The 23,765-nt window shown below is 60.8% G+C and overlaps 1 protein-coding gene across 7 annotated transcripts in view; it reads left to right on the plus strand.

The window, feature by feature from the left end:
- The first annotated feature begins 207 nt into the window (after nucleotides 1–207).
- IGSF9B (immunoglobulin superfamily member 9B) overlaps nucleotides 208–23,765 on the plus strand; it is a 38,639-nt gene continuing 15,081 nt past the window's right edge. For 4 of the 7 annotated variants that reach the window (XR_012626232.1, XM_074848950.1, XM_074848954.1 and 1 more), the window contains exons 1-14: nucleotides 208–353; nucleotides 7,769–7,966; nucleotides 9,044–9,190; nucleotides 10,660–10,811; nucleotides 11,902–12,019; nucleotides 12,803–12,944; nucleotides 13,467–13,612; nucleotides 15,978–16,120; nucleotides 17,010–17,150; nucleotides 18,052–18,168; nucleotides 19,778–19,870; nucleotides 19,978–20,128; nucleotides 20,448–20,571; nucleotides 23,093–23,268. Coding sequence is in view for 6 of the 7 variants with exons in the window: in XM_074848950.1 (XP_074705051.1) it covers nucleotides 290–353; nucleotides 7,769–7,966; nucleotides 9,044–9,190; nucleotides 10,660–10,811; nucleotides 11,902–12,019; nucleotides 12,803–12,944; nucleotides 13,467–13,612; nucleotides 15,978–16,120; nucleotides 17,010–17,150; nucleotides 18,052–18,168; nucleotides 19,778–19,870; nucleotides 19,978–20,128; nucleotides 20,448–20,571; nucleotides 23,093–23,268 (1,912 nt within the window). In the remaining variant the exon portion in view is untranslated. The remainder of the gene's footprint in view (nucleotides 354–7,768; nucleotides 7,967–9,043; nucleotides 9,191–10,659; nucleotides 10,812–11,901; nucleotides 12,020–12,802; nucleotides 12,945–13,466; nucleotides 13,613–15,977; nucleotides 16,121–17,009; nucleotides 17,151–18,051; nucleotides 18,169–19,777; nucleotides 19,871–19,977; nucleotides 20,129–20,447; nucleotides 20,572–23,092; nucleotides 23,269–23,765) is intronic. The other 3 variants (XM_074848951.1, XM_074848952.1, XM_074848953.1) reach the window with 3 other exon arrangements.

The following is a 23,765-nucleotide window of genomic DNA, read 5'->3' on the forward strand; positions in this document are numbered from 1 at the left end:
CGCCGGGGCGCGGCCAATGGGCGGCGGGCGGGGGCGGCACCGAGCCGCTAAAGGGCGCAGGCTAGGCTGCGCCCCGCGCCGTGCGGCGGAGGGCAGGTGCGGCGAGGCGGCGGCATGGGCGCAGCGGCGGCGGCCGGCGGCCGGCCCTGAGCCGCCCCTCCGGCCCGGCCAGCCCCGCGGCGGCCCGGGTAGCCCTGCCCCGGCCCGGCCAGCCCTGCCCCGCCTCGCCCCGCCCCGGCCGGGCCGCCCGGCGGGCGGAAGATGCTGCGCACCGGAGGCCGGTAGTACTATGATTTGGTATGTGGCCGCTTTGGTAGCAAGTGTGCTCGGTGCCCGCGGGCTGCCCGTCCAAGGTGAGTGGGGCCGCGGGCCGTTTTCCTCCGGGATACCCTCGGGAGGGGTCCGCCGGGCTCTCCGGGGCGGCGGCGGCCCCCCCGCGTAACCCCCCACCCCCCCGGTGTACCGGCTGCAGCGGGGGTGGGGGGAATGTGCATGCACCGGGCTGGGATGGATGCACCGGGGAGCATGCACCGGGGGGGGCAGCACGTCCCGGAGCTTGCACCGGGAATGGGGGGGAGCGCTGCGGCTCCCCTGCGGCTCCGGCGGGGCTTGGCGGCCCCCCGGTACCCGTGGAGCGGGACCGAGCGCTGCCCGTGTCCCCGGGCGCCGCCGCTGCAGCTATTTCTTTATTCCCCGGTGCCCCGGGAAGGCGGGGAATGGCGCGGGGGGGGAGCAGGGAGCGCCCGGCGCATCTTCCCCAGGCGGTTTTTGCAGTGACCTCCCAGAGGGCAGCGGCCGCGAGTCGGGAAGTTTAGGAGGCAGGAGCTGGTGTGCGGCTGGTCCTGCCCCTCCGCCGGGCTTGGTGCTCCGGAGCCTGGAAATTCCCTTTGGGAGAAGGCGACAGGGTGGGGGGTCCTTGGGGGGAGCACCCCCGGGTGGGTGCGGGGGGAGAAGCGGGCAGCGTGGCCCCTGGCAGATTTCTTGCACCCCCTTTTTTTTCTCCCAGCCCGGGGGGAAGCAGCGGGCAGCGGCTCCGAGGGGCGCGGGCAGCGTTTGCCCTTCCCTGCAAGGGTAGCCCACTGGGCAAGGAGAAATGCGGGCAGGATTCGGAGCCTTCCCCTGTGCGCCTGGCTGCAGGTTTGGGGGTGACTTTGCCCCCCGCTGCCCTCCTTCCCCCCACCCCTCCACTGCAGGCTGGCTGCTGCGCTGGGGTAAACTGAGGCACAGGGTTGTCCAAGGTCAGGAGGGAGACGGCGGTGGGGGATAACCCTGATTTTCCTGCTCTGGCTTCTTTTCCTTCAGCTGCCAGCCCCTTTCCTCCCCCCCAGCCATCGCTGCAGGTAGAAGGGGAGCTGCCCGCCGCTGGTGCGGCACCATCTCCCATCCCTGCTGGGGGTGGTCCCTGCACCCCGGTGGGTCCCCCCCCCCGCCAGGACGGGACCCGGGAGCTGCACCCTGGGTGTCACCGAGCCCTGCCCGTGGGGATGCGGTGGCCACCAGCAGCAAGGGAAGATGCCTGGCTGGCAGCCACCGCCGCTCCCCTCCCCGCGGCGCGGGGGAACGCTGCCTTGGCGGGCGCGGGTGGGCTGCGGGGTGGGAGGGGGGGGCCCCTTCGGCACGCACCGGGGTGCCGCAGCCCCCGCCGCATCACAGCGCTCCTTGAACACCCTGCCACGGTCCCTTGGCATCCCTGCCTGGCAGCTGGCTCCTTGGAGGCAAGGAGTGGGGGGGGCGGAAAGTCAGGATGGGGCTGTCTTTTTGCGGGGTATGGGGCCCCCCCTTCTCGCTGTCGAGCAGCGGCCGGCTGCTGCCTGCCTGAAATGCATCCTGCGGCGTGGCGAGGCGGTGGTTTGCAGCAGCGGTTTGTAGAGGGATCACTCTGCCCTGGGAGAGGAGCAGAGCGGCGAGTTCAGCGCCGGAGAACTTGGAAATACCCTGGAGCCGCTTGGTTGGGGGCTCCCCAACGGGTGCCTGGGTGGGTGGGTGGGTGCTGGGGACCCCCCCCCCCCGGGTGCGGGGGTGCTGCGCGTACGGAGCAGCGTGTACGTGATGAATGAGCGTGCTGTGAGTAACGTGTGGGTGGGTGCTGGGTGTAGTGGGCGTTGCGGGCCGGCACGGCCCCCACGGGAGGGCTGCGTGGGGACGGGGAGCCCACGGGACTCGCCCCGGGCCTCTGCAGCCCCTTGTCCCCACCGCTGTCCCCTCCTCGTGGGGGGCTGCCACCCCTCATCGCTCGGGGACAGGGCTGGGGCTCTCGCCATGCGCTGAGGTTTTTTCCCCTGGCTGTGGCCTTCCTCCCCACGCTGCATCCTCCTCCTCGCAGAGCCAGGCTGGCCCCACGCAACCCTCTTGCCTGGCCCTGCTCTCCGAGGGCTTTCCAGGCGTTAATCGGCTCAGAGAGGGAAGGAGGGCGCGTTATCCCCTCTTACGGCGTGGGGGAGGAGAGCCGGGACGTGACCGCGCTGGGAGTGGGTGTCGGAGGAGGGATCCGGCCTCCTGGCGTTCCCGGCACTGCCGTGACACCGAAGGGTTTTTCCTCCGTTCTCCCACGAGCGTGACGCAGTGTCACGGCAAGCGGGGCTGCTGGCGGATCCGGCAGGCGCAGTTTGAGGAGGGAAGGATTCGGCTTCGCCAGCCCCAGGCGAGGGCTCTCATCGAAGAGATTCCCCCCGGCCGCTGTGGCAGGCGATGCTCGTGGTGCTGACCTTGGCTCGCCGTGGCCGCTGCGTCCCCTGCTCGCTCCCGGCGCGGAGCCGTCGCACGTGAGGGCCGGTGCCTCTTCAGCCATGGAGGGGTTTGGACCAGCAGCCACTGACTTTGGCACACAGTGTGGCTTTGGCCCCGCTCTCCTCTGGCAAGGGGATGGTTTGGCACCGGGAGCGGCCAAGGGGGTTGGCCCAGCTCCTGTTTTCATCCTTCCCCAGAGGATTTCTGCTCCTCTGGACCTGTTGGATGGGAGCGCGCGGGGCAGGGAGGGATGCGTGCTTGGTCGTTGACTTGGCTTGCCAGAAGGATTTTTGCGGTGATGTTTTCCCGGCTTGGATGCCTTTTGACTTGGAAGATGCAGCTTCGCTGGTGACGGGTGGACCCTGCAAGCTCCTCTGGCGCTGCGGCGGGATGGGTTAGCTCCCACTCACCTCCAGTCCTCCATCATGGAGGTCGTGGCTTCAGCCTGGAAGAGAAGCCCTTCAGCTGGGCGAGCAGCGGGTCCAGCCCTGCGCCGAGCCGCTGGAGCAGCCCTTCCCTCTCCCTTCCCCTGCGGTAGGCATCTCCCGAGCTGGGGGGGGGCCGTGAGCGACCAGCTGGCCTTTGGAAAAACATCTCCCTTCCTTCCCGCTTCACGATGACGGAGAGGCTGGCGTTGGTGGGAGGGCTGCCTGAGCCAGGAACAGCGTGATTCAGGAGCTGCTGGCGGGCAGCTCGGAGCGCTGCCTGCAGCCCAGTTACCAGTCAGAGGGTTGTGAAAGCATCGGGGGGGTACGCACTGCTCCGTGGGGAGGGCGATGTGGGTAGCCTGCCTGTGGGTACTGGGCCATGTGGGTCTGGATGCGCTGGGTTGGGTTTGGGGGGAGGGCACAGCACCTTGGCAGTGCTCTCTGGCTGCAGGTCTACCCCCCCGCCGGGAGCAGAGTGAGCTCGCAGGGAGCATGCAGGTAGCTGCTGGTCGTTGCTGGGAGATGATGGTTCCTGTGGGGATGCTCTACGCCAGGCTGGTGGTGTTTAGAGGGAGGGGATGCTGGGGACCCCCAGGTGGGAGTGGGGACATGGGAGTGACCCTGACAAAGTAATTTCCTTGCATGCTCCACCTCTGTGCACCATGTGCATGGGCACGGGTCCCACTGGTGTCAGCCCGAGGAGTGGGGATCCACCATAGAGGGTGAGGGGGCTGCTGTGGGGCACCCCACTCCCCTGGGGGTGCCTGCCTGCGTGGGGAGGGTGGTGGTGGTCCCACAGGACACCCCTTGTCCCCAGGGATGGGATTTGAAGTCGCTGTCTCGCCGCGAACGGGGCGCCGAGCCACCCCTCGCAGCTGATCCCGCTCGTCCGCTGGCCCCACATGACCTTGAGGCATGTCACTTGACCTGCGCGTTGCCCTCCATCCATCTGGAAAATTCAAAACGCAGGAATCGCACTGAAAGCCCAGATGCTGCTTTCCAGCTGGGGGAGGAGGCAAGGGCTGTGCTCCTGGTCCCCGGGGCTGCCCCCTGCCAGGGGACAGGAGGATGCTCTCGGGGGGCCACGGGTACCACTGGCTGGGCAGGGGGGGACTGAGCTTGCAGTGGGGGGTGCAGCCCGTCCTCTGCCCTGGGCTGTGGTTGCTGCCCTCCTCGTTTCGTGACTGTGGCTGCCTGCTCTCCTTCCCTGCTGGCCTCCATATGCCACGCTGGTGGCCTTGTCCTCGGAGATTCCTGCCTCTGCCGATGTGAGCGGGATGTGTCAGAGCAGATCTCGTCTCCACTCGCCAGGCAGGAAAGGTCCCCAGGCTTGGGGCCTTGCGCCTGTCCCCACGGCAGGACAAGGATGGGGGCAAGTGCCTGGGGTGGAGGATCAGGAGGGGATCCCCTCTCTGACCCCAGGGTGTGTGCTGGGCAGGGCGGCCTTCCTGGACTTTTCACCATCATCCTTTGGCCGTGGGATTGGTGTTTTCCCCCGCTGCGAGCCGAGGTGCAGTGCTGTTTCATTTGGAAACTCGCTCTGCCATGGCCCCATCCTTCTCATGAAGCATCTGCAGGAAGGGTCCCGCTTCAGCCAGCGCACCCCAGACGCTGGGTACCATCAGCTTCACTGAGTCCCATGTCACCTTATTTCTCTCCTCTCGGGACGGGAGGAGCTGGATGCCCAGACCTGGGCAAGGGTCTTCCCAGCCTTGGCATCACCATCCTGGGGAGCCCCGTGGTGGCACCGTCTCTACGTGGCAGCAGCTTTCCCTCCTCTCCCTTTGGGATGCTGTTCAACTCCACCTCCGCATCTTGTATTCTTGCCTCCTGGCACGCGGCGTGCTTTTATTTTTCCTGGATCTGCTTGGATGACGAAGCCTGTTGATTACTTGTTTTTCTTTACGAGGCATCCCCCAGCTTCATGTGAGCTCCCGCACCGAGCGGGGAATTGGGGTCTGCGTCCCCGCTGCGGCTCCCTGATGTTGACCCTCTTTCCAAACCACAGGTTGAGCCCTGAAACCCCCCTGAACTCGGCTGGGAAAAAATCAAGTGGGTTTAAAAATACCTTGTATGTTTGCGCTCTGTTTCTTCTGGCGTCTGCGGATTGTTTTCAAGCGTTTCCCCACAAATGTGGGGGTGAGAAACGCTTCTTTGAATTGAGAGCTGCAGTCTCCATCACTCACATGCCTTCAGCAGCCAGGACGTGGAAGGAAAACCCAGTCGGGGCTGGGAGCGCAGGGTTAGCAGGTTGGGAAGTTGGGGAGACCCAAGGTTGGGGGGGTCTGTAAAACACCTCCCCAGTGCTTTCCTGCTGTCTCTGGAATCGGGGACAGGAGGGCAGGGGGACCGGTGGTGGGGCGGGTGGCAGCCGGCGAGAGCCGGGGGCCGGTTAGCCGCCGTGGCTGCCAGTTGGCCGTGCGTGTGGGGAGGTGATGCTCAGCCGTGCGTGCAATTCCCCACCGGCCTTGCGATCAGACACTGGCGCTGCGAGCTGCTGGGGCTGACCTATTTTCCTACGCCTGGGTGGTCCCGGCCAGGCATGGGTCCGGCGGAGTGACTGGCTGGTCCCCTCTCCGGGAATGTCACCCAGCAGTTTGCTGGGGAGCCAGTTGGGGATCCCAGTGTAGGGCTCCTGGTGTGACTCCTCAACACCCATCCCTGGGGCATCTGGGTGGCCTCTTGGGTGACGTGCTTCTCCAGTTGGGCAAGCATCAGCATCCCACGCTCCATTTGGCGTTGAGGAGCTGAAAACCAAGATCCCACCTTGGTACCCCAGGAGCTGGTGGGCTGGGGCAGGCGAGGGGCTCGGGAAGGGGCTGGGGTGCTGCCCCCTCCATCTTCTGCTGCCGGTGGAAAGCAGGACTGTCCCTTTGAAGGCGGCGAGGTGCTGGGGACCCGCTCGGGGAAGCACGCGTCCTTGGATGCTCTTGAGCAGCACGTGACAGCTGCTGTCCCTGGTCGGTGCAGGGGGGCCATGGGCAGGGAGGGGGGTTCCCAGCCCTGCAGCGCAGCACCCCCCCTGCCCCGGATGGGCACAGCGGGGTCGGAACGAGTCCTGGTAGCTCTTTGCCAGGGTGGCAGGGGAGAGCTGACACCGTCCCCGCTGACAGGCTGCGAATGCCTGAGCTCATCGGCGATGCAGCGATAACGAGGGCTGGAGAGGTGCAAGAGTGTCGTCAGGGTGGTGCAAAATGGGGGGGCAGGAGCTGGGTGCATGTGTGGGTGCACATGGCACGTGTGTGCACAGCAATGCCACCGCCCAGGTGGGGTCCAGGCAGGGACATGGCCATGCGGGACCCCCATAGCAGGGCTGAGCGCGACGCAGCCTCTGCTCCTTGCAGAGGGTTCACAGCTTTGCACCCCAGCGTCCCCCTCCCCACTGCTAACTGACCCTCCCAGTTAAACAGCTGCCATCTAGTTCGGAGGATGCCTGGCTGGTCATCGGGCTCCTCGGTGGCGGTGCACCCCACGCCCCTTCCCGCGGGGCCACTCGGTCGGCGAGCCCATGGGGTGGCACGGCGCGGGCCTCTCGCCGGTACACACTTGTGCCAGAGCCAAAAATAGCCGGTGATGCTCGGCTCCCGCGGCGGGGAAGCGGTGATGTCACTCGCCGCCAATCACTGGCGGCCCTGAGGAGCAGCGCGGAGGAGTGGGAACGTGCTTCCCCGAGCATCCTTCCCCAAGCATCCTTCCCCGAGCATCCCCCGTGGAGCAGGCGGTGGCTGCGTGTGCCAGGAAAAGGGGGGGGGGGGTGTCCCTTCCTTGGTGGGAAGGGAAATGTGAAGCTGAACCTTGCGCCTGCAGTTTTGGGGACCCCCCTTGGCTCCCCCCAGCCCTGGGTTTTCCCCTCCCTCTCCTTTCCTGAACGCCGTGCTGAGGATGCAGCTTTGCTGCTGATGGTGAGAGCAGGATGACGACAGGCTGCAGCTGAGCGGGGAGGCACAGCCGGGGTGGAGCAGCGCCTTCGTTTGAGGCTGAGACCAAAGCCCTGCTTAATTACCCCAGCCGGGAGGAGCAGGGTGCCAGACTCGACATGCAGGTCGCAGCTGGGTTTCAGGCTCTTGGGGACACCCGAGGATGGGCAGGCTTGGCTGGAGCATCGCTGCTCCGGGGGCTCAGCCCAGGAGAGCTGTGGGTCCCTGCACGCTCGGTCCTGCTCGCCGGAGGATGCGGGGGCACAAGTGGGGCTGCAAAAGCAGCGTTTTCCCCGCTGCAAGGATGCAGGGCAGCCCTGACGGTGCTGCTGGGTGGGGAGCAGCCCTAGGCATGCTCCACGCACCCCCTCTGCTGAGAACAGGGCGTCCCCAAAACCCCCTGGGCACCACCCTGGCCCCAGCGCAGGGGGTAGGAAGCCATCCTGGAGCAGCAGGGACTTGGTGGTCACCATCCTGAGGCCTGGGGTAGCCCTGGAGCTGAGTGGAGGAGCTTGGGGAACCCCCGCTTGGTTTTGGGGTAGGGGAGACCCAGGGGCTGCTGTCGGCAGAGCCAGGAGGCTGGGGACAGGCGTCGCCTCTGCTGTGGCTTTTCTGGGGTCCCTGTCCTCTGGATAACGCCAGTGCCGGGGTCTGACAGTGGGATCAGCCACAGTTTCTTCCTTCGTCCCCTCACAGGTGCCCTCGGCTCGAGGGAGGAGCCCGAGTTCGTGACCGCTCGCGCTGGCGAGAGTGTGATCCTGCCATGCGACGTGATCCACCCGCTCACGGGGCAGCCCCCTCCCTATGTCGTGGAGTGGTTCAAGTTCGGCGTCCCCATCCCCATCTTCATCAAGTTTGGGTTTTACCCTCCCCATGTCGACCCGGAGTATGCCGGTGAGTCTGGAGAGGGGGGATGAGGGGGACGTGCCGTGTCCTGGGATGCACGGCTCCGCTCCACCCGTTTCTCTGTCAGAAACCGCGCGAGCTCTGCCTCTCGTTGCTCGCTTTCCACCCAGTTGGTTTTAATTAAGCAGCAGTGCTAGGGAGCCAGCTGGGCTGCGTGGGACGGGAGCAAGCGAGGCAGAGAAACCCAGGGTGACGTGTGGTGGCAGCGGCGGCTGCTGCGCCCCGGAGCAGCTGTGAGCCTGGGGGGGTGCTGGGATGCTGTGGGGATGGATGGTGTTGGGACCACGTGCCGGGTGGAGGTGGCAGGTTGGAGCTGCAGAGCCCACGTGGCCACTCGCCAAGATGCCACCAGCCACGTGGACCAGCCTGGAGTGGGGTGGTGTGGTGGGACAGGCCTGTTTCCATAAGCCATTCCTTGGAGAACACCATCCTGAGGGCCTTACCCTGGGTCTTACCCTGGTTCCCCGCTCGCCAGGGCTTCCTCTGCCCAAATTGCTCCCCTGGGAAGTCCTGCAGCAGGGAGGATGCCAGCGCCTGAGCCTGGGCTGAGCCCTGCCAAACTCAGCTCATGCTTGAGCGATGCCGGAGCCCAGTGGCTGCCGGGCTGGGGTGGAGGTTTGGACTGCCTTGCTGCCGGTCCAGTTTCCTGGGCTGTGCACAGGGTCATGGCGGGGCCATGCTGCTTTTTGGGAGGCTCCCAGGCCGGGGCAGAGCTTTGGGGCACGCCTGCTTGCCGGCTGTACCGCCGCCAGCCCCCGGCCGGGAGCAGAAGGCCGGTGTCGCTGCGGGCAGACGCCGCTCGAGGCACCTCTCCTGGCCGCGGCAGCTTGCTCTGCCCTCCTCGCCAGATGGGCGAGCGCATGGCCGGCCGGCTGCCACCGGCAGCAGCGTGCCGTGAGGCTCAACCAGCCCCAAAACCGCGGACGGTGGGGCTCTGCCTGGCCTCAAAGCTCCTGCAGCGCAGGTGTCCCCTGCAGCGATGCTCCGGGGGGGGCTGGTTTGGTGGCAGGTGGCCATCATGTGGGGTCGGGGGCCACCGAGCCCATGGCTATGCTCTCCCCGTAGGCCGGGCCAGCCTGCACGACAAAGCCTCCCTGCGTATTGAGCAGGTCCGCTCCGAGGACCAGGGCTGGTACGAGTGCAAAGTGCTCATGCTGGACCAGCAGTACGACACCTTCCACAACGGCAGCTGGGTCCACCTCACGGTCAACGGTGAGCCGGGCTGCGGCATCGGCGTGGGGGGAGGGGGCTGCAGCATCACCGAGGGGCCGTGGCGATGCTTGCGGGCAGTCCCAGTGCCCAGACGGGTTTCCCTTTGGTTTCTGATGGACGCTGGACATCAGTGGTATCTGTGTCTTGTAGATGAGCGAGCCCAAAGACATCCAGGCTGACTGCTCCAGCCAGGGCGTGACTTAAAAAGGGACAAACTTTTATTAGGGATCCCGCAGTTTAATTAGGCAGAGCTTGTTTAAAGGAGAGACATCAAGAAGCAGGGTTGGGAATGAATCTCCTCTTAACAAACAGATCAGGAAATCAAATCTTTGTTTTCTTGAAATTCAGATTTACTCAAATTACTTTTTCATTTTATTAAGGCTGCGTATTAAACTAATTAGCAAACTGTCATTTTTCACATCAGGAGAGGTCTTTATTTCTAGCCCAGCAGCAGGGCTGTGCCTCTCCTGCTGCAGTGGGGTGGCTGGAGAGGAGAAATGGGCACTGGCAGCTCCTCGCTGGTCTTGCCTGACCTTGAACAATTAATTTACCCTTTGGGGGGGCGGGTGAGCTGCAGCACAGAGCAGAGCCACCTAATTGAGCCCAATTAGTGAGCAGGAGCTTTGCAAGCGGGGCCATCAGCACACCAGCCCTGTCCCTGCCTGCTGACGAGCTCGGAGGGCTTGGGAAGGAGGAGGAGGAGGATGGTGCCTGCCTCACCTCCACAGCATGCACGGATCCTGCAAACCGCTGGCCAGAGGGGCTGGAAGTGGTCATCAGCACTGTCCCACCCCAGGCTCGACCCCTTTTACAAAATTATCTGCTTTTTGGGTTTTATGCAGCATGGGGCACGCAGGGACTTAATAACAAAATTATAACCGTAATCCTCCTGGCCTGAGGAATTGCTTTCAGGGGGAAGGCTGTGGCTTTCCCCCAGCGCATTACAACGCTTAATTTTCTTAGGGGAAAATAAAAATCATTTGGGGAGAAACAAAATATAATTCTTTTTTTCCCCGAGCAGATTAAATTGCCAACCTGTCTTCCTCGAAAGTGGGCTTTAACAACCGCTGGTAATTAGGGGCGGGCTGTAATCCTGCCAGCCTCTTTAATCAGGAAGGAGCCTTTCGATCTGCACTGCGGCGTTTTCCCGTGTTTTGACAATAGCAAGTTAATGTGCAGCGGGGTGGCGGGGCGGGGGGACATGGTGCCGTGCCCCGGAGCTTCTGGGGAGGAGAGGGGACAGGGCTGGGGTACGGTGTGGCGTGGAGGGGGTGCCCTCGGCGCGTGTCCCCGGGGACAGCCCCTGTGACAGCTGCTGTCCCCATCCCTGCAGCCCCGCTGGCCTTTGGGGACACGTGGCGTGTCCCCCCTTTGTAGGCAGCAGCCTCCCCTCTGTCCCTGTGCCGCCCTCCCCCAGACCCACCTGCAAAATGCAGGGGGGGTCACGGCGGTCTCCCCCTGCCCCGCAGCTCCCCCCACTTTCACGGAGACGCCGCCGCAGTACGTCGAGGCGAAGGAAGGCAGCAGCGTCACCTTGACCTGCATGGCGTTCGGGAACCCCAAGCCCATCGTCACCTGGCTGAAAGAGGGAGACCTTTTGGGTGACAATGGCAAGTACCAGGTAGGTGGGTGGCGGGGGCTATCGTGGGGGCTCCTGGCCATCCCGCCGGTGGGGATGGTATTGATGGGACCATGGTGGCCGCAGCTCCGCCGAGCCTGGAGCCTGCTGTGCTTTCTCAGCGCTTCTCCATGCTGAGATGCCCATTTCCCACCCCCATCTCTGCCTCTAACGCTGCTGCCCCTTGGTGCAGGCTGGAGACCCCCCCCCCCCCGGGGTCGCTGCTGCTTCTTGGGGACTTTCATCCCGGGGGCCAGTTGCTGTGCCGGGTCCCAGAGATGGGGTGGGGGCTGCAGCCTGGGGACACGGTGTCACTGGACAGGGATGGGTGCAGGGAGGGGTTGGGCAAGGAGGATTTTTTTCCCCCTCCCAGGACCCTCTTTGCATCCCAGAGGCTCCCCGAGCAGAGATTCCCCCCTGAGCTGTAATTGGTAAATCAGGCATTGGAATCAGCACAGGCACTAATGAGAGTAATTAGGAATCATTTGTTACTAATTGAAATAGAAGGATGAGGCAGAATGAGGTGGGGAGGGGGGGGGAGAAGCCTGGCTGGGAGCAGGGCTCCCTGTGCGCAGTGGGGGCTGCTACCCCGGGGGTGACAGTCCCTCGCCCATCCCGCCCCTCCCCTGTGTCCCTGGGGAGGAATTCGGCTGCTCCTCTTGCACCTGGGAGGTGGCCCCGCGGGGGCCGAGCTGAGGTCTCCCCCTCATACCCTACCCCAGGGTGGGGAGCAGGGGATGCTCTGGTGAGGTGTGAAACGCGGATGGTGCCGGGGTGCTTGGCAGGAGCGGTTTGGAGTCTGCTGCCTGCCAGTTCTGCGGGAGATGAATACGTTGCGAGGGTTATTTTTTTTATTTTTTTTAATTTTTTTTTTTTCCCCTTCCCCTTGGCGTCGAGCGTGTGTTGGTTTATTAATATCCGAAGTCTTGCAGAGCGGGGAAACCCGCTTCTCATCCGCCCTTAAAAGCGCCGGCAGCTCTCTGCTGTGGGAAGTGGGGAGGGAGGGTGCTGAGCCGGGGCTAGGGCGCATCCCCCCCGCCCCACCCCAGGGGGTCCCTGCCCACGCTCCAGGGTCTTCCCTTGTCATCTCCAGGTGAGCGACGGGAGCCTGACAGTGCTCTCCATCAGCCGGGAGGACAGGGGTCCCTACACTTGCCGGGCGTACAGCATCCAGGGAGAGGCTGTGCACACCACGCGCCTGCTCGTTCAAGGTGAGACTTCACCCCCCCGACACCCCGAGCCCCTCCACCTTGTCCCCAGCGGGCTGCGAGGGGACTCCGTGGGGACAATGCCGCGGATCGCGGGGCTGTGGTGCCACCCCGAAGCGACCCGCCAGCCTCGTGGGCTCGGCATCATGCCCCATGGCTCTGCGTCCTGTTTGTAGGACGGAAGAATCCCCCTTAATTGGGGCACCGCGGTGCCGATGAGCAGCTGGGCCCCGACGGCAGCTCGGTTTTGTTCGGGAAACGGGGAAGAGATTGAGGTTGTCACAAAGCGCCTCGTCAGATAGCGGTGATGCATGGCAGGCCTCCCGCTCCTCGCTCCTTCTTTTATTAAATAAATCTTTAATTAGGTCAACAGCTACCGGCGGGGAGAGAGGAGCGCGGGGTGTCCTCTGCGTTCGCCGTGGTGGCGAGCTGCGGACGCTCGCTGCCGGCTCCCGGCACTTTGCTGTTTTCCCCCTGGATTTTTCTTGCGGGTGATGCAATCCTGGAAACGTGCCTGGGATGAAGGCAGGGGAGAGCTCCTGTGTCCTGGGAGAAGCAAAGCCGTGTGCCACGGGTGCGGGGTCCCCTCCCCAAAGCTGCAGAGATTAGGGAAGAGGGGTGGGAATAACAGATCCTCGAGGTCAGCCCTGTGATCCCAGCGGGGTCAGGGCCATCCCTGGAGCCCTCCAGCCCCCAGCCGATGATGCTGTGATGGAGCTGAGCCCGAGCAACCATTGCGGGGACAGTTGTACTGGTGGGGGTGACGCTTTTCTCTCCTCCCTCCAGGACCTCCTTTCATCGTTTCCCCTCCGGAGAACATCACGGTCAACATCTCCCAGGATGCGCTCTTCACCTGCCAGGCCGAGGCGTACCCCGGGAACCTCACCTACCTGTGGTACTGGGAGGAGGAGAACGTCTACTTCAAGAAGTGAGTTGATTACATGTCTTATGAGGAGCTGCTGAGGGAACTGGGAGTATTTAGAGAAGAGGAGGCTGAGGGGAGACCTCATCGCCCTCTACAACTCCCTGAAAGGAGGGTGCAGAGAGGGGGGATGAGTCTCTGCAGCCAAGGAACCAGCGCCAGGACAAGAGGGAATGGCCTCAAGCTGCGCCAGGGCAGGGTCATACTGGCTCTTAGGAAGGATTTCTTTGCAGAAGGGGTTGTTGGGCGTTGGAATGGGCTGCCCAGGGCAGGGGGGAGTCCCCATCCCTGGAGGGGTTGAAGAGTCGGGTTGACCCAGCGCTGAGGGATCTGGTGGAGTTGGGAACGGTCAGTGTGAGGTTCATGGTTGGACTGGAGGATCTTCAAGGGCTTTTCCAATGATGATTCTGTGATTCTGAGTTTGCAGCTGGAAGGGTGGCATGTCCTCCTCTTCCTCTTGCTCTCAGATTGTGCTGGGGCCACCACCCTGGGTCTCCCTGCGATCCTCCTTCTCTCTTTCTCTCGCAGCGACCTGAAGTTGCGGGTGCGGATCCTGATCGACGGGACGCTGATCATTTTCCGTGTCAAGCCAGAGGATGCTGGAAAATACACCTGTATCCCCAGCAACAGCCTGGGCCGCTCGCCATCAGCCTCTGCCTACCTGACGGTGCAGTGTGAGTGCGGGAAGCAGGGCCCGATCCTGGGGGATGGGTTGTCCTGCTGTGATGCTGGGAGGCTCGTGTTGATGCGACATCAGCCTTCGGATGAGCATGCAGTCATCCTCAGCAAAAGGCTGAGAGCATCCCATGGGTGCTTGTAGGGTGTGGGCAACGAGAAAGCAAATAACCTGAGCATCCTGGGTAGCACCGTTCTGCTGGGAGTGGTTTTTGATGAGGTGGGCATCTTCCCACCACTGCTGCCAGCACGTCGTCCTCATCGGCTGCGTCGTGTCAGGCAGGGAAACATCAGATCGGGGCTCTCAGTCTCAACTACCTGCTTGTATTTTTCGGTATTTACTATGGGGCCTTGCTCCCGCGGCGTGGTTTTTTTGTGAGCTCGGTGGCTTTGCGTGTCATATTTTTCAGGCAGTAACTGATCTAAACAAGCGGAGGAGAAGGGGCTGTAGCAGGAGCGTTGCTTCCTACGCTTGTTCTCTCCAGCTCCCCGGGCGGTAATGGGTAGTGTGCCACCGGCGTCCCGTGGCATTCGACAGTAATGGCCTCAATTGCTGCCGCTCACAATTGCAATATTGCTTTGCTGTCAAAGACTGCGGCGGTTTTATTTTATAATGAAAAACAGGCTTGAGCAAAGTGGGCTCACGACTTGTGTTTTGAAGGCTGTCTTAGAGCTGCTGCCCGTAGACCCGGTGCTGGTTACTGGGAAGCCCCACGCCGGCGCGGAGCCGCTGTGAGAAGGGCTGGTGGGTGCGATCCTTCCCTTACAGGGATGGCTGGAGGGGCAGGGGCACGGTGTGGCTGGTGCTGTGCCCAGGCAGAGCCTGATTCGGGGCTCGGATGTGCATGGCTGGGCAGCTCCTGGGAAAACGTGCAGCCTCAGGGCATTAAATCTGCCCTGCCGCTAATCCAGGACCACTCATCAAGGCTGATAGCTGTTAAAAATAGCAGGAAAAAGGGCGTTTGGACAATCTGCTGTTCAGTCAACCCTGCGAGGCTTCGGTGCAAGGAGGTGTACTTGGCTTTTTTGTGCTGCAAACCCCTTTCCTTCAGAGCAAATTTCCCCATCTGTCCCGGGGCTGATGCCTCGAGAGGGAGGCTTCCCACCGAGGCAGCCGTTGGATGGGGACATGGCTCCAGGTCATTAGTGAGCCAGGCTGGCCCCCAGCCAGTGACCTAGTAGTGAAAGGCTCGATCCCATTACCCTCTCCCACGCCGCCAGAGCCCTTGATTACATTTCCTAAGCGGAGGAGGGTAAAGCCAGGCAGCACTCGGCAATCTGGGTTATGGTGCCATTGCTGGGGGCACACGGTTTCGGGGAGAGGTTGGGGTTATGTTTTGGCAGGGAGGGAGCAGAGCTCCCAAAGTTGGCAGCTTTTGCCCCAGGAAGGCAATAGGGAGAGGGCAGCCCCGCATCCTCCTCCTAAACACTTTACCTTTACCCCTGGCTTTGTGTTTTTGCATCAGCAGCGCAGGGATGCTGCACCCCAAAATAATGAGTTCATCCCTTAATGCAGCGTAAGCCCCGTCAGGATTTTCCCATAACCTTGCGCTGCCGGTGTCTAGACAAGATTGTAGAAATACTCGCTCTCCTTATTAAAGGTAACTTTTTTTTTTTTAAAAAAGCTTCTTATTAAAGAAAGTCTAGATTCTCTCCAACCCACTCGCACTTAATTAAAAAGCTCTTAGAAGCACTGTTAATGACACATTCTAGACTGGAGGATTGCGAGACGCCTCTCTGCGTGGGTGGTGCAGCGCGGTGGGGGTTAGGTACGTATTTTAAGCTTTTTGCATCCTGTTGGAAAGGGTGGAGGTGGCTGATGCTCAGCGCGACCCAGCCTCGATGAGGCACGAGCTGCGAGTACAAACAGACAGGGAGGTAAAGGGCTCGCGGCAGCCCGGCCACGGATCCCTTCTCCCATCTCGGTTGCTGCAGTTGGTGTGTTTTAAGGCTCGGGATTTGAAATAGTTTGCATGGCTGGTGTGCAAAACCAAAAAAAAAAAAAAAAAAAGGGTGGTTTGTTGGGTGTGCATCCTTGTACGCATCCCGTGGTGGAGCAGCTCGGGCTTCAGCAGGACACGAGTCAGTGTGGATGTGGCAGCAGACGTGTTTAATATTTCTTTTTAAACTCAACTTTTAATGAGCCCCAGGCAGGAATACCCTGGGCATGAGTAAAGCCTCCCAGAAATGCGAGGTATTACAGCGGATTTGTGTTTAGCAAGCCTGGAGATAATAGCCTGCGGCAACCAAGGTGGTGGGGGGGTTTGGAATTCATTATAAAAGCGATGTAGGTCCTCTGAAGCCGGGTGGTGGGGGAGAGATGGGCTCTTTCCCCGTGCTAACGTGGTGCTGCTGCTCTCCCAGATCCTGCCCGCGTGGTGAACATGCCCCCTGTCATCTACGTTCCCATCGGGATACACGGATACATCCGCTGCCCGGTTGAGGCAGAGCCTCCGGTCACGCTGGTCAAGTGGAACAAAGACGGACGTCCCCTGCGAATCGAGAAGGTAACGAAGCCCCCGGGGGAGGGATGTGTTGGGGCACGGAGGGGTTTGGACCCTCATGTCCTCTGCAAATGCCAGTGAGCATCGCCAGGCACCCCGCGCGTCGGGAGAGAGGAAGCCCCGTGGGTGGGATGACGCTGCTTTTCCTTATCAGCTGTGGGCAGAGTTAATTCGGGTTCTTGTGTGGAGCCCAGGGCATCTGTAGACACGCTGTCTGCATCTCCCAGACCTAATGCCTGCTTCCTTCTAAAGTCACCTCCTGATGGCCCTGATTTTTTTTTTTTTTTTCCCCCAATGGCAACTGATGGTTAAAAGACCCTTTTAACAAGTCTCTGTCTTCCTATAATCATGGTTTGATAGTCTGAGCAAGGATATTAGCCATTAAATATTTAAATAAAACACTCAGTATTTTAAATTTTTTGCTTAAATATTAACGATCCAAAGTTTTTTAATTCCATTTAAACCTATTGCTGCTGTGGGTTCCTGATCCTTGGTGCCCTCAGCTCCTGAGGTGGAGTTGTCTCCTTGGTGCCACCAAGATGAGTTTTACTTGAGGTTCGATAGATTCTGATGTTAAATCTTTTGGGTTACTGGAAGAAGCCTGGCTGCGTGTAGGGAGGAGAGGAGCCACAAGATAAACCTGCGTGTTGTTGGGCGTGGATAGAGCAGGGCAACCCTTCCCAGGAGGGCTGCCTTTGGACGGGCTGATCTTGCCCCTGTTCCCCCTCTCTGCAGTTGAAGAGATGACTTGGATGGTGGGAATTGAGTTGGGCATCTCCCAAGGACACGACAGCCGCCCTGGGTGTAGGTGGGGGGCTTGGCTGAAGGGAAAATAATAAACTGGGAGGGGGCGGTGAAGGATAAGTCAGCTCCCTCTTTCTCACTGTTGCAGTATTCTGGCTGGAACCTGCTGGAAGACGGGTCGATCCGGATAGAGGAGGCAACCGAAGATGCTCTCGGCACTTACACCTGTGTGCCTTATAACGCCCTGGGTACGATGGGCCAGTCTCCCCCTGCCCGACTGGTACTGAAGGTAACTCGCCTGCTAAAATCCTCGCTCCGCAGCCGGGCATATTTACCAGGAGTTGTGGCCTCTCGTGCTGAGAAGAGCTGCAGCTTTGCATGGGGTGCTGGGGTCCCGGGCTGGGCGGCGTGGAGGCGTGCGTGCTTTGCAGAGGTATCTCGTGCTGTAATTAGGCTTTTTTAACGTGGATTTTGCAATGTGTGTGTCATGGAAATGCCCCGCCGGAGCAGCAGCACGGGTTTCGGCACAGGCTGGGCCATGCCCAGTGTATGAGGAGTATAAGGCTTTGGTAGCGCTGGACCCGGGGTGGTTTGAGGAAACATGTCCCTGGGATGGTCTTTTTGCCAACAAAACGCTTAGCCCTGCTGACCCGGGCTTGGCTTCACAGAGGATTTTAATAAATGGATGATCTGAGCTCGAGAGATGCTTCACGTGCTCTTGCTGCGTGCGGAGCCCGAGGCACACTGGGCTTCCAGTGCAGTTCCCGGTGCGGCTGGGGTGGGAGCTGCTGCCTCTTCCTTCCCTGAACAAAAAGTCCCGTGCTTGCAGGCGGTGATTCATGGTCTCTCACTGAGGTTCACATAATAACGCTTTGTGTATCATAGACACGCGCATCCGCTAAGGCGGCTGCGGAGTTGATGAAATCAGGTTGATGTCTGACGCGATGTGGGTGGGTTTTTTTTCCCCGTTTCCCTGTTTAAAACTTAAACAAGATGCCCTAGTGCAGCGGCTTTTCAGACAAAACTTCCCTCCGGGTGTATAACTTGGTGTACCTCGCTCTCCGCCGCGGCTTTGCTCGCGATGCCTCACCCTTTCCCAAACTGGAGTTTCATTTGTTTTGCAAAAGGGCTGGTTTTGGTGGTGGGAGTTGGTGTGGGTTGATGCTCCTTGCCTTTTCTCTTGGCTGCAGGACCCCCCCTATTTCACGGTGCTACCAGGCTGGGAGTACAGACAGGAGGCAGGGAGGGAGCTGTTGATTCCTTGCGCTGCTGCCGGAGACCCCTTTCCCATCATCGCCTGGAGAAAGGTACCCGGCCTGCCAGACAAATCTGCAGTGCCTTTGGCTTTTGGTGAATATTGCAGACAGAGAAGCCACACTCTGTCCCGGTAAGAACAAACTGCAGGTACAGCTGCTTCGCTTTGGGCTGAGCCACTGCCGTCCTGTCCCGCAGGTGGGTGGGGGAAACCCGGCTTGTGGCCACCGAGTACTTGAATCCCGTGAAACCTTCACGGCAGCATCTGCAAAGCTGAGCGCTGCCCCAGCCCCCCCCCCGCCCTCCTCTTCCTCGCCAGTGCTTGCCCACAGGACACCCTCCTCGCCGGCCTGCGAGGTGGTCACCGGCAGGACACGGCAGCCCCGTTCTCGTGGTGGGAAGGGATGTGCCACTGGAGCGTGTCTGGGGGTCTCTTGGCTGCTTTGCTGCCCCGTGACTTTGAAGACCCTGGGAAGAAGCCGTTTTAATGATGCTGGACTGGACACGATGATTTCAGGATGTCCCTTTCTGTAGAGCAGGGTAGGAGCTGGCGTGGTGGCACAGCCTGGGAGCAGCCGGGGCTTCCCGGTCCTCCTCCAGCCTGCCCTTTGCTTCCCACCTTCACTGCTCCCGTAGGAAAGCCACCGTGCAGGGGTCCTCCTAGGCTCTGTCCCCCTGCCAGCATCTCTCCAAATGTCCTGTCCCCTTCTTAGGGCTCCTGAGAGCAAACGGGGTCCCTGCATCACCCAGGGGCACCGTCCTCAGTCCTTGTGGTGTGAGGTGCTGGATCTCTTCGAGTTCCTTTTACCAGCAGGAGTTGGTGATTTGCACAGGTTGCAAGTGACCTACCTAAAACTTCTTGGCTGTTTAGTCTTTTTCTCCATCTTATTTTTCTTCTCCCCAAACCCCCTCCCCTCCCCATTCTTATTCAGGTTTCTTTTCAACCCCTCTTATGCCTTCTGGCAGTCCTCCTCATGTCACGACTCTGGGCTTATTCCCCCCCCAACTCCAGTCAGGGCTGGCTTGGGCTGGGCTCAGTTTCCCAGTGGCAGGAGCAAGCTCCCTCGGTCCCCATCAGCCCAGCAGCGCTGACCAGTCTCTTGAAGGACTCCTGAAGACTTGGGCTTGGCACTGGTAACCCCACGTGCCTGTCTGCTCCTCTGCTCATCCTGTGTGGCATCAAACCGTGGGTCCCCGTGTCGATCAGCAGAGACCTCTGCATGAAGAACGGCTGAAGAGGACTCAGGACAACGTGGGATTTGCACAACTTTGGCTGATGGGCGTAGACATGAGTTGTTACAAGATCCATCTTTCTGCTCAGCTTGAGAGCTCCTGGGCACCTCCACGCACGCCATCCTCCTGTGTCCCCGTGGGGCCCTTGCAGCCCAGATCTCTGATGTGAAGGGTCCTGCCCCTCCTCTGCCGCTGGCTGAGGGGCAGTTTGGGCATCCCCTGGGGCAGGTGGTGCCTTCCCCAGCCTGGGAGGGTGTTTGCTGGGGGTGGCCGGTGCACCTTCCTCTGCAGCAGTTTCAGCTTTGGATGCTGGAGGTTGAGCCCCGGCGCTGGGCTCGGTATCCGTGCAAGTGCCGTGGGGTTTTCCGCTTGCGTGCGAGCACTGAGCATCAGCCTCCCTGACCCGTGCCTCTCGCGTTGCCCCGCCAGGTCCTCTCGAAAACGGGGGAACCGGCTGCCTTGCCACGACCGGAGAGACCAGATCCCTTGCCGGTGGCCGGCGGCGTCCCCTGGGCCGCGCAGGTAGCTTAGTGACCCCGCCGCCGCCTCGCCCTGCCCCGCAACCCGCTTCTGAGTCGTGTCTTTTTTTCTCTCTTTGCCCGGCTCCCCACCCCTGCTCCTTGCCCAAGGTAGGGAAGCCCAGCAGGAGCAAGCACAACACGCTGCCCGGCGGCACCCTGCAGATCCGCTCCCTCGGCAAGGACGACCACGGCGAGTGGGAGTGCATCGCCACCAACATCGTCGCAAGCATTACTGCCAGCACCCACCTTACCGTCGTAGGTACGGGCAGGGCGGGGGACGGGTCCTTGGGTAGAGTCCCCCAGGCAGTGCGTGGGCAAGGCAGGAGGTGGGGATGCTTCCCATGAAGAGCAACGCCTCCTTTAAACATTATTTACTGGTGGAGGTGCCTTTTTCTGCTCTGTTATTTTTGGCTGCCTGTGGACACAGCTGTCCTGCTGCTATTTCTAGCAGAAATTCCACGTGGTCTTTGCTTGGTGCAAGAGGAATCCCCTCAAATCATGGCTGGGAGCGGCCCCCTTGACTTTGCCGGCCAGGGCGTGGTCTTGCTCCCCTTTAACCCCTCCCTCTCCCTCCGCAGGCACAAGCCCTCACGCCCCGACCAGCGTGCACGTTGTGGTCGCCATGACCTCTGCCAACGTCTCCTGGGAGCCCGGCTACGACGGTGGATACGAGCAGACTTTCTCAGTTTGGTACGGCCCTCTGTGAGTCATCCCGGCATGCTTTGCTCTCTGCTTCTTTTCTTTCCTAGCCGACCCGAGCTTCGAGCAGCCGAGGGGGAGGAGGGTGGTGAGGGTGGCCTTGCCCGCCTCTACGCCCGTGGGCATTGCAGGGCTGAGCTCCCGTTCGGTGCCTCGGAGAGATGGGTGGTGGTGGGATCACGTAGTTCCTGTGTTTCTTCTCCCTTCTGTGCTAGCCAGTATCTCCATCTGCCCCAGCAGGTTTTATTCTGCTTATGGTACAAGGGAGATGCTTTGCATTCGTGTAACTTTGCCTCCGGCATCTAATTTCAAGATAAACTGTTTATGAAGCTTAACAGCCAGAGAGAGGATGGAAAATACCACCTTTATAGAGTGCGTCCTGGAAGAGCTGTGACTAAGCAGAAATGATCTCTCCTTGCAGTGTGGCTCTCTGGAGGTGGTTAAATCCCAGCTGAGTTCACAATCAGCTCTGAGCCTCATGGGGCTTTGCTTCCATTGCTCCCGTGCCAGCCTGCGCTACCCAAAGCCAGTGGGTGCATCCCACCACCCCACAATGGAGATGTTGGCTTTCCCCCAGGGCAGGGGAGGGTGAAATGTAGCTGCAGCGAAGTCAGGGTTTTCTCTGGGCTCTGCACTTGCTCTTGGCTTCCTCTTCTGAGGAGCTGGCCTTGGAAACGGGGAGGGGATGATGCCTTCCCTTCCCAGCCCTGGGCTGGCGTTCTTCAGCCTTTCTCCTCGTTCTCTCTTTCCTTCCTTGCCTTAATTTGCCCCAGTGGAGACTGCTGATAGCGTGGAGAGAGGGTAGATGCTGCCTGTAATAATTTCTGCTCTGCTCCAGCCTGAGGCTGCAGCTGGACAGTCTGTTGGGAGAAGGAAAAAAGAAGGAATGGAGCGAGCAGAGGGGAAAAATGAGGGAGCGAGCGGAGCGGTGCAGACTTTGCTCTGATAAAAACGTCCTTGGGAAGGAGGTGGTCACCTTGGAGGGAGCTGACAGCTGCTGCTGCCGGGTTCCTGCCTCCTTGAGGCTCTTTCAGACCCTGCACGGGGAGAGCACCAAGCTTGCCTGAGGGAATTTACAGGGATAGGGAGGTAGAGACCCATCCTGCCTGGAAGGTTGGGTGTGAGCCCTGGGGGCTGCGCTGCTCCCTGAGACCAGGGATCTGGGATGGTGCTGGGCATCTGTGTGTTTTCCTCCTTGCTCTAGCTATGGGATGCTCGAGCAAAACACGGCTTTGCCTCCTGTGGAGCTCGTGCTCCCCTCCCACTTCTGCGGTTGTCGGTGCTGGAAATGCAAACCCTGCTCCCCAGGGATGGCCAGGGCCACCACAGCATCCCGCCTGCATGCGTGCTCTCCCTCATCACGGGTGGGCTCCCATCCCTGGGGGGCAATTAGTGCTGCGTTTACCCTCCGCTCTCAGCCCCTTGCTGTTGCGTGCCTGCCCGCAGCAGTGTGGGGAAGAAGGGTTGCTTGGTCGGTGGGGTTAAATGCTGCAGGAAAACCCTCTCAGGGTGATGGGCTGCTGCTTCTTCACTGCCCTTTACAGGGGCATATTATTTGGTGGATTTACCTGGCTGTATGCCTGTGGCTACAGAAATGCCCCCTTCCCTATGCAGAATAGTCCATCTGCAGTAATCCTTCCCAAATCCTCTGCAGACACCACCGAAACCTGCAGCAAGGGCCTGGGACTCCCTACATTATCTCTCTACTGATACTTGCAGTATCGTCGCAGCGCGGTGATGCTGCTTCGGGCCGTGGGGCCCTTTTGCCGCGGTGCTTCGCGGCGGGGTTACGGCTTGTGGAGGTGGCTGCACGCTCGCGTGGGCTGGGGTCACGCTGGCATGGCTCTGGGAGCCTTTTTTTGCCTGGGGCTTGTGGGTTAGACCTGTCCTGTGCTCCTCACAAGTACCTCTGCTGCACTGCTGAACCCCCAGTTATGCCCTGGGCTGTGCTGGCAGCCCCCAACTTGTGCAAATATGGCAAAACCGGTGATTTAGTTAAATGTGTCTTGTGGGATTGCATGTACAAGGCTACAGCTGAGGGAAAACTTGGCTCTGGCTCTGGAGCTATCGAGGTATAACTGGGAACAGGGCCCATCTCCTGCTCCAGCCATCCCCTTTGCAGCACTTACCGGAGTAGAAATGCACCAGCTGCCACTTTTGCCCATGGGAATCTGATGGAGATAACCCCCGAGTGGGGCTATTGGCACTGCTTTTGTCCCTGATCCTGCTCAGAGGGTGCAGGCGGTGCAGGACAGCGGGGAGGGCTGGTAGCTGTGTCCGTATGAGCTGGGGGATGCTGGTGTGGCCCAACGGGACGGTGCCCCGTGCCTGGCAGTCCTCGTGTGAGCCGTCCCTGAGCCAGCTCTTGGGTGGCGAGCGGCTGCCCCACGTCCATACACATCGCTGCTGTCAAACCAAACCATCGCTCGGGAAAGCTCCATTCTCACTCAAGAAGTTAATGCTGCTTCTTTGTCCTCCCTGTCGAAGGCACCTTCCCTGAGGATGATTCCTTTTCTCTTGGCAGGATGAAGAGAGCCCAGTTTGGCCCCCACGACTGGCTGTCTCTCCCTGTACCAGCTGGTTCCAGTTGGCTACTGGTGGATACCTTGGAACCGGAGACTGCCTACCAGTTCAGTGTCTTGGCTCAAAACAAGCTGGGCACCAGCTCCTTCAGTGAGGTGGTCACTGTGAACACTCTAGGTAGGTCCTCCGTGGGGAGAAGGGGGTTCAGGAGGTGCGTGGGGAGAAGTGGCCCTTTGTCTTGGTCCGTGTGCCCTATCTGCTGGGGATGGAGATGGTGATCAGCAGCAGTAGTTTCCAGCCACCTAGAAGATAGTTTGTGGAGGGTCCTGGATGAAGCTTGTAGGCTTTGCTGGATGCGTGAGGCTCCTGAAAGCTTGTCCTAAGAAGCAGCGTGGGAGAGCTGTACTGTAGCGCAGTCACTTTTCAGATCTTCCTTAAGTTCAGCTGGGGTCAGGAGGTATTAATAGAGCACAAAATCGCTTGCGTGCGGCTCAGAGCAGGAGCTATCACAAAGGGCCTCATGCTGGTACCTGCCTTGGGGCCGTCTCGGGTGGAGGTGGCAGGAAGCAGGAGGCTTTTCTAATGCTGTGCCCCTTTTCTTGGACTCACTGCATTGTTAGTCCCCTGCTTTTTTGGAAAGCCACTTTTATGTCTCTGGATAAGAGAGCACGTGC

The sequence above is a fragment of the Strix aluco genome, chromosome 23 (assembly GCF_031877795.1).
Source record: "Strix aluco isolate bStrAlu1 chromosome 23, bStrAlu1.hap1, whole genome shotgun sequence".
Taxonomy (NCBI): Eukaryota; Metazoa; Chordata; class Aves; order Strigiformes; family Strigidae; genus Strix; species Strix aluco.